This window comes from Quercus lobata, chromosome 10 (genome assembly GCF_001633185.2).
Source record: "Quercus lobata isolate SW786 chromosome 10, ValleyOak3.0 Primary Assembly, whole genome shotgun sequence".
Taxonomy (NCBI): domain Eukaryota; kingdom Viridiplantae; phylum Streptophyta; class Magnoliopsida; order Fagales; family Fagaceae; genus Quercus; species Quercus lobata.
Window position 1 is genome coordinate 42,012,394 of NC_044913.1, and position 8,360 is coordinate 42,020,753.

Below are 8,360 nucleotides of genomic sequence, written 5' to 3' on the forward strand. Positions count from 1 at the left end.
CAGTTTGAGTCTTATTACCTCGCCATTAGCACCCATTGTGCTAATTAAATGCTAAATTTTTAAAATTTAGCACACCAAACACTAAAAAACCATGTGCCAAATACCAAAAAAATTGGCACATGCTACGGTGCAATTCTAAATTTCTAATTCTAGCATTGCAAGGATATTTTGGGTGTTTTATTTTATTTACTTATTTTTTTCTAATTCTAATTCTAGCATTTACACCAAACGCTAAAAAAGCATGTGCCAAGTGCCAAAAATAATATTTTAGTTTTTTTTTTATTCAAACTTTCTCTCTCTTCATAATTGTTGTAATTAATTAATAGTTATTTAAATTTTCTCTCTCATATGTCTCTAATGCTTTTGGCAACAACAAAAAAGAAAATAAAAATAAAGAAAGAATATTTAATTAAAATGGTAAAAATAGAATAAGTGATATAAGAAGCATTATAAAATGATGTATTGAAATAGATAAAATAAAATTTTAATGTATTAAAATTTCATTTTAATTGAACGCCTAATGCTAGTGTTAGCCAATGGCAAGCTAAAAACAAACCATGACCACGAAACTAAACAGAATGACTCATATATAACCATACCCAAAAAAAAAAAAGTCACCTACAAAGATAGAAAAGGTACGAATTAAACTTTGGTCTAGATGAATCCCACCAGGTCAGCAGGTAGCCATAAGTCCATTCACAAAAAAATTTCTACAACTTTTATTATTACTTGCTTATGTAACAAGTTGCAAATGGTGAAAATAAAATGATAGGTTCACGTGGGTCCATGATTGTACCACTCACCAATAGGCACATAACAAAATTATAGTAAAATCGTGAAACGAGTTGTAGTGATAAACTTATTGATACAATTAAAGTCAATTACGGATGCTGAGAGCGTAAGCACATACGTCATAAGCTTCTGAAAACAATTACCAGCAACGACTTTAAAAATGAAAACCGAAGCAATTCACAAGACCAACAGACCAAGCTTAACCTAAGAGAATGGCTGGCAAGTTTGACAAGCAAGCTGATTTTTACTTGAATGGTAGGCCAACTTATCCAACCGAGTGGTACTCTATGCTGGCTGCTCTCACTCCTCACCACTCTTTAGCTTGGGATGTTGGCACCGGCAATGGCCAAGCTGCTATTGGTGTTAGTGTCTTTTTTTCCTCTCTACATCTCTCAATTACATTGTAGTTTGATCCATCTTAGCCAGTTTCTGTTGAGCAATTTACATTTTGTGCTTATAATTTTTTTTTTTTTTTTTTTTGCCACTAATGTGGGCGCATATCCCACCTCTCTTGAAGCATCTTACTATTCCCATGGAGCTAAGATTTCAAGTTATGATGGACCGAAGTATAAACAAAAAATTATATGGCTGATTATTGAGCTTGATGTGTGCTGTTTATATGGGTGTTTAGTTATCTACCAAATTGCTAGTTTGACTAGCATAATGAGGATGTTCTAAGACCTGTACTGTTAGAGCCTAGATTCATGTCACCCGTAATGTAAATTTAGAAGTCTGATTATCACAATTGAGCTCTCAATTGATGGTGCTTTTTAGTGATGATTCATTTACATGGATAATATCAGAAAAGCAGAAATTGTTAAAACTCTATTTTCGATCAGCGGCTACGATTGAGAATTAAAAATTATCTTTCAACCCCAACCCTTGAATTAGTTGAGTTAGAAAATTAAAAGAAAAAAATTCAGAGTTAATTTTCAACTCTTAATCTCTAGCAAAAGAGTTATTTCATCTTGGGTATTACATGTATTAATCCATGAACTTGTCCGTATCTTGTACAGTTGGACCGAATGAAGTGAAAAAAAACTATTGTTACTTTTCTGCAAAATAAAATTGTCTCCTTGCATCTTGATGTTTATGAAGAATCAAATAAAACTAAGATTGATAGAATTGCATTACATTGTTCTTGACAGATTGCTGAGCATTATGAGCAAGTAGTTGGAACCGATGTGAGTGAGGCTCAGTTGAAATTTGCAATGCCACACCCACGCATTCGATATCTCCACACCCCATTATCCATCACAGATGATGAATTAGTGGCCTTGATTGGAGGAGAAAATTCAGTTGATTTGATTACTATGGCCACAGCTATCCACTGGTTTGAGCTCCCAAAGTTCTACTCCCTAGTGACACGGCTTCTAAGAAAGCCAGGAGGTGTAATTGCTGTTTGGGCTTATAAAGGCATAGTAGTTAGTCCCATTTTTGATTCCATAATTAAGCATTTTTATGACACAACTCTTCCCTATTGGGACCAAAAAATAAAAAGTGTTTTTGATGATTACAAGACACTTCCATTTCCTTTTGAAAGTGTAGGTATAGGATGTGAGGGGAAACCACAACAACTAGATATACCAAAAGAGGTGTCATTTGAGAAATTCTTGAATATGTTAAGGTCATGGTCCGCAGTAAATACAGCCAAAGACCAAGGTGTTGATTTGTTATCAGAAAGCGTGGTTAAAGAACTTGAAAGTGCTTGGGGAGGACCTACTTTGATCAGATCAATAACCTATAAGGGATTTATGCTTGCTGGAAAAGTTAAGCTTTAATTTTTTTTTTTTTAAAAACTCCACAGGGTAAGGGGTTGGGGAAAGAGGGAGTGGAGGGTTGTTTATGATATTTGCATAAGATATTGTAATGGTTAATAGTAATATACTAATTTAGTAGCCTTCTCTATATGTGCCATTGAAATTCTCTAGTTATCATTGCTCTTGAAAAAGTGTTAAATTAAACAATGTGGGCCTTAAATTTTTCGCTGAAACCCTAGTCCTTTCTTAGGGCTTTGCTTATGTAGAGTGTTGCCTTTCTTGTGCATTTTTCGTCCCACCAGTTACTGTGGTTGTTTGTATCATTGCAACTTATTTGCAAGTGACATCTTTGTTTAGTTGCTGTTGCTTTTAGTAAACAATAGGTACTGGAGAATGATCATTATGCCGAAGATATTGCTTTCTTACAAGCCAGTGAAGCCACCATCAAGTTTGTCTGATCGAGGCCTAAGTAATATGATCTACTACGAGGGTCATCCAGGCTGGCTACTTGCTGAAATTTGCAGCCATGATCATTCTCTCTGTGCTTGGCCTCGAAATACTGTTGAATCGATGTGCTTCTAGCTAGCTCTAACATGGTAGCACAGAATTTGGCCCACCACGCTTCTCCGCAACAGGAGTCTTATCTTTGGCTTAAATGAGAGACATGATTTTCTCCTTTTTCCAATTGTTTTGTGTACTTTTTAAATTTATTATTGAAATAAAATTGTAATCCCTTATAAAAAAATAAAAAAAAATAAATAAATATTTTGTCCTGTGTAATATATCTTCTATTGAGGGGGGAAAAACCACTTGACAGAGTAAGTAAAACGTAGACTCCCAACCATTTAATTAGAAAGAAAGAATGATGAAATACAAAAACTAATTTAAATTGTTTTAAATTCACTGGCTCTTCATGATTCATTTTTCATCATTAAGTACTATTTATCTACCATTGGCTATACACACTCCCTCGCACATATATAGCCATAATACAGTCACTGTGTGCACTCAAAACAAGTTGTTAGATGAAAGCAGAGACTTAGAGAAGTATGGAATTTTCAAATAGTGCGAAGTGTCATTTGTGCCGAGAGAGAGAGAGAGAGAGATGTTTCTGGGAGACTTTTTTTTATTTTTTTATTTTAGTTTTGACAACTTTTAGTCACATCTATCTCTTCCGTGGAACTATTCTTCATCAAGGTCAGTATCTAGGTCATGATTATCATAATAGTGGTCATGATGGTTAGCTAAAAGGGGTTTGGGTAGTTCTCAAGGGTCACCATGTGGCCATTGTTGTTTGTAGGCTTCTATAGTACTTGGGCTTGTTTCACATTGAGTTCCTGTATTAAGAGATTCTATCCTTCTGAGAGCTTTTTGACAACATGACTAGGAGGGGTCTATATGTACATGAAAGGAGTCATTTGGGTTAGTGAGCCAATGAACTTCTAACGGGTGGAAGATTCCTTTTGCATGGATGTCATTTTTCAAGTTGAACTTGACAATCATTGATCCTACAGTGATTTTGTGTCCAAATCTTGGATGATTTGTAATAGGATACTCTTTCCAATTTCCATTATGGGCATCTTTTTCAAAATTTCAAAACAGAATTTTTCAAAATACTTGTTTTCATTGGGGAAAAGGTGCCTGTAAAATCTTGGTTCAAAATGAATACACAAGTAATACTCACTGAGTACGTATCACATGTAAAGATAATGTAATACAGTCCAATTGGCTGTCCAAAAAGCAAAAAGGGTTTTCCATGACTGGTCTGGGTCAGGATAAAGGGCAAGAAAATGGTTGTAGTGTTATTTAAGGTCATCATGAGAACTTCGATGATTCTTTTGGATCTGGCTTCAAGGGTCAGGGTTTTTATCTGGTCCTTAATGTACAAGGGAAGACTTTCTATCATATTAGTTATTTCAATAAGGGTTGAGGAGGAGGATGGATCTGAAGATAAGGACAGATAGCTAATAGGATACACACACAAGGGTGAAAGAATAAACATGGTGTTAGTGACTGGGGGTTTCCTAGAGAGATAGATAGTGATCAAGTTCTCTTTGCCTTTGATGTGCTTGACTTGGACGGACCATTGAACCAATTTGACCATCTCAGCAATTGAGTGTGAGGGAGCATCTTCGTTTTGAATGGAAGTCTCTCTCTCTCTCTCTCTCATATATATATATATAGTTAAACAATCAATCAAAAACTTACTTGATAATCTTGAGTTCTATATTGATATGACCTAGTTTTGAGATCTACTCAACGGATTTCATTGCATTGATTTTTTTTTTTTTTTTTATATGTATATAGTTGAAAAAATCAATCAAAGACTTATTTGATAATCTTGAGTTCTATATTGATATGAACCAGTTTTGAGATACATTCAACAGATTTCATTGCACTGATTAATATGATACTCCTATATCATTAATTGTAATTTAGGGTCACGTTTTAAAGAAGCAATGTCTATTTACAAGTTTTACATCTTTGAGCAATTCAAAGGGATAAATATCTGAAGTTTCAACAATTAGAACAAAGGATAGGTTAATAACTTCTAAATTTTGAATATTTTTTCTTTTAAAATATATACATCAATTATGGATGGTATCGCCATAAATTACTTACATTTTAAAGTTTGCATATTGAATTTTATAAACTAGTTATACAACCAAATTAGAGGAAGAAGAAAAAATCGTGTATGACAAAGTGCAAATTACTGTTTAAATGCAATCAGATCAAACCAAACATTTAAACAATTGTTTGTCTTTAGCTCAAAACCTCCTACTATTATCAAACATAAATATATAATATACAATATAATAATTCAACCTAATGTACACAATAATGTAACATTAAATCAAGAAAAAAAATATCTATTATAAAAAAAGTCATTTCTACATTCAAAAGTTTATTTACCCAAGAGTGGACTGCTCTACAGGCAGTGCTCGCACACAGAGCGATAGAGGAAAAAGAGAGAAATGTACCAACGGTGCCGGCGAGAAATAGCATCATGGACTCCTAGTGAGACGAACGGCGGTTGGACAGTGCACACATAGTATTCATACTTTGGTTTTTTTTTTATTACCAATTCAATTTTTTTGGGGTTTACTTTTTGTAGATTAAATCAAAATTTTGTGGAGTCAATTCTAACTAAATTTGGAGATATGTAGCAAATTCTAATCATAATAATCTATAACCTCAATAATTTGTGGAAAAAAGTTTGTGAAATCTGTTGTATATAGGAGCGGAATTAGGTGGGGCCTAAGGGGGCCAGGGCCCCCCTAGTCCTAAGAAAAAAAAATATAAATTTATATATATATATATATTTATTTATATATTTTGATCCCAAGATATATAGCTCAACATCACATTGACACATGCTTACATGGTACCCATCAAGTAAAGTTGAGGCGTATGAGAACCGAATGGCTTCTAAAGATCAAAGAAGAGGTCACCAAGCAATTAAATGTAGGGTTCATCAAACTTGTATACCAAGCCGAGTGGATAGTCAATGTTGTACCCATACCAAAGAAAGATCGGAAGGTAAGAATGTGTGTGGATTTTAGGGATTTGAATAAAACTTTCCCTAAGGATGACTTCCCTCTTCCTCATATATATGTCTTTGTGGATAACACGGCCGATAGTACCTTGATGTCTTTCATGGATGGTTTCTCGGGATAAAACCAAATCAAGATGACTCCAAGCGATATGACCAAGACTACCTTCACCACAAAATAGGGAATTTATTATTACACTGTAATGTTCTTGCTCACTCCTAAGTGCCGGAAATCGTAGCAATATAATTCTCGAAGTACCGAGGTTGAACCATAAGGAACAGGGTAAATTCAAAGACAATATAATTAAATAACAATTTGGGTGAAGAAGAAAAGTACTTTTACTTGGTGATTGTTAACAAGAATAATAATAAAAGCCGATTTAAATCAATAATGTAAATACAAGGACATCGGGGTGTTTCCCTATATCGATATGAAATTCTTTGTGATCTAAGAAATTATATGTTTCATAATTGATTGTTCTTATATAATTAAATACTTATGATTCAGTTGAGCTGAGATAATTCAAGAACACATGATAACCTAGATTAATAATGCGGTTAGAAAGTTTTCAGAAAAAACCCATTCACTTTAAAACCTTATTTCTATTTGAAACTATTAGAAATTCATCTAAACAATAAGAAAAACATGATTGAACTTATTGAAAGTATGGAAGAACTAATACATCAAAAGAAATCTAATTTTGAACAACCAAATATGTTGTTAATAAAATCCTAGAAAGAATCATATTGAATATTCATATCGTATAGAAGAAACATAACCCCTAGCCCTAGTAAGAGTTTAGGCTGCTATTAGAGAAAGAAAAATACAAGGTTTTAACTGCCAAAATTCATTTTACATAGCCTCCCTTCAAAACCCTCATGTCAAAGTGTCCAAAGAAAATAAAATTTTTACTATTTTAATTTCCATCCAAGTTTATAACAGTAACTTGTGAGTTAATTTCAGTCTTCAAAAATTAAATATTTCAAAAAACTCAAAACTGGAAAGTTGTAGATATTTAGGCCACAGTTCCAACCCATCTGGCCTTGCGTCAATTGAATTTTTGAGAAGAAAGATACGCCCAAAATACTGATCAGTACTTAAATTAGATTTTCCTTTTCAGATTCTTCCTCTTTGATTTCTTTCCTTATTTGAAACTTCCAATCATGGTAGACGATCCAAGCACTCTCGCTGCACCTCCTTAGACATTTAAGCATGGTCTTTTAGCTCCACTTTAATTCTAGCTTGGCCTCCATTCTCTCACAAATTCCTAAAAGCTCATTTTTCTCACATGATTTCTTGAAAGTAGAAAATTACACACAATGAATGGTGTCTTATTCAAGAAATTACGTAAAGATAAATAATAGGGACTAATGCAAATCATGGCTAAGTTATACAAATTAAGCATAGTAATAAGGAGATAACGCCCACAAAAATATATAACAAGTACACATTTTAAGGCATTATCATAATGCCATCCAAACTCAAGAATGCAGGTGCAACCTACCAAAGAATTGTCACAGCCTTATTACATGATATGATGCACAATGAGGTAAAAATGCATGTCGATGATTGTGTTTCTAGGGTTTCTGGGCAAAAACCCACATGCGCATAATCTTGCCTATGCACGTAGGCTTCATTATGCGCATGCAGGGTTGTTCATGCATGCGCATGAACTAGCACAGAAACCCTAATTTTGTTTTATCTATTTTTGCTTCTATTCTCACCTACAATACTTTTGTTTTAGATCATTTTTCATCTATACATGTTGTTGGGCTTTGGTTTCACATGTTTAATTGCTTGTTTGCTTTCACATGTTAGAATTAGGGTTTTATTGTTTTAATGCTATGAACATGCATTCACATGCTCATGCATAATGGCATAAGTGCTGAGTTGCTACAAGATAAGTGAGATAATTCATGCATTTGTAATGTACATGCATTTGTGATATGATCTTGCTTAGGTTTGATGTTATGATTGTGTTCTTAATGCTTTGGATGATAACATGACTTGTTTTGTTTCTACCTTGATTTTAATGATTCACATGCTACTGCCTTGAACGATGTAATATGGTGTGATGAGAAGTACGATAGATAAATGCTAGGATGATGTGAAATGCCATGCTAGATGAATGTTAGGGTCTATGATGTGATGAGATGCACGATTAGATGTTAGGCCTTGGTTGATTGCCATGATAGATGAATGATTAGGTCTTTTGGGATGATTGATACCATATTGATTGTTAGATGAGAGTGTG

The 8,360-nt window shown here is 33.8% G+C and overlaps 1 protein-coding gene across 1 annotated transcript; it reads left to right on the forward strand.

Moving 5' to 3' along the window:
- Positions 1 to 945: 945 nt before the first annotated feature.
- LOC115963009 (putative methyltransferase DDB_G0268948) lies at positions 946 to 2,693 on the forward strand. Its single transcript, XM_031081897.1, has 2 exons — positions 946 to 1,154; positions 1,941 to 2,693. Exons 1-2 carry the CDS (start codon positions 1,005 to 1,007, stop codon positions 2,571 to 2,573), a joined length of 783 nt encoding a protein of 260 aa, XP_030937757.1. The 5' UTR covers positions 946 to 1,004; the 3' UTR covers positions 2,574 to 2,693.
- The last annotated feature ends 5,667 nt before the right edge of the window (positions 2,694 to 8,360 follow it).

Coding starts and splice junctions, on each gene's coding strand:
- LOC115963009 (XM_031081897.1), top strand. CDS start 1,005: ATGGCTGGCAAGTTTGACAAGCAAGCTGATTTTTACTTGAATGGTAGG. Junction 1,155..1,940: donor ATGGCCAAGCTGCTATTGGT/GTTAGTGTCTTT, acceptor TGTTCTTGACAG/ATTGCTGAGCATTATGAGCA.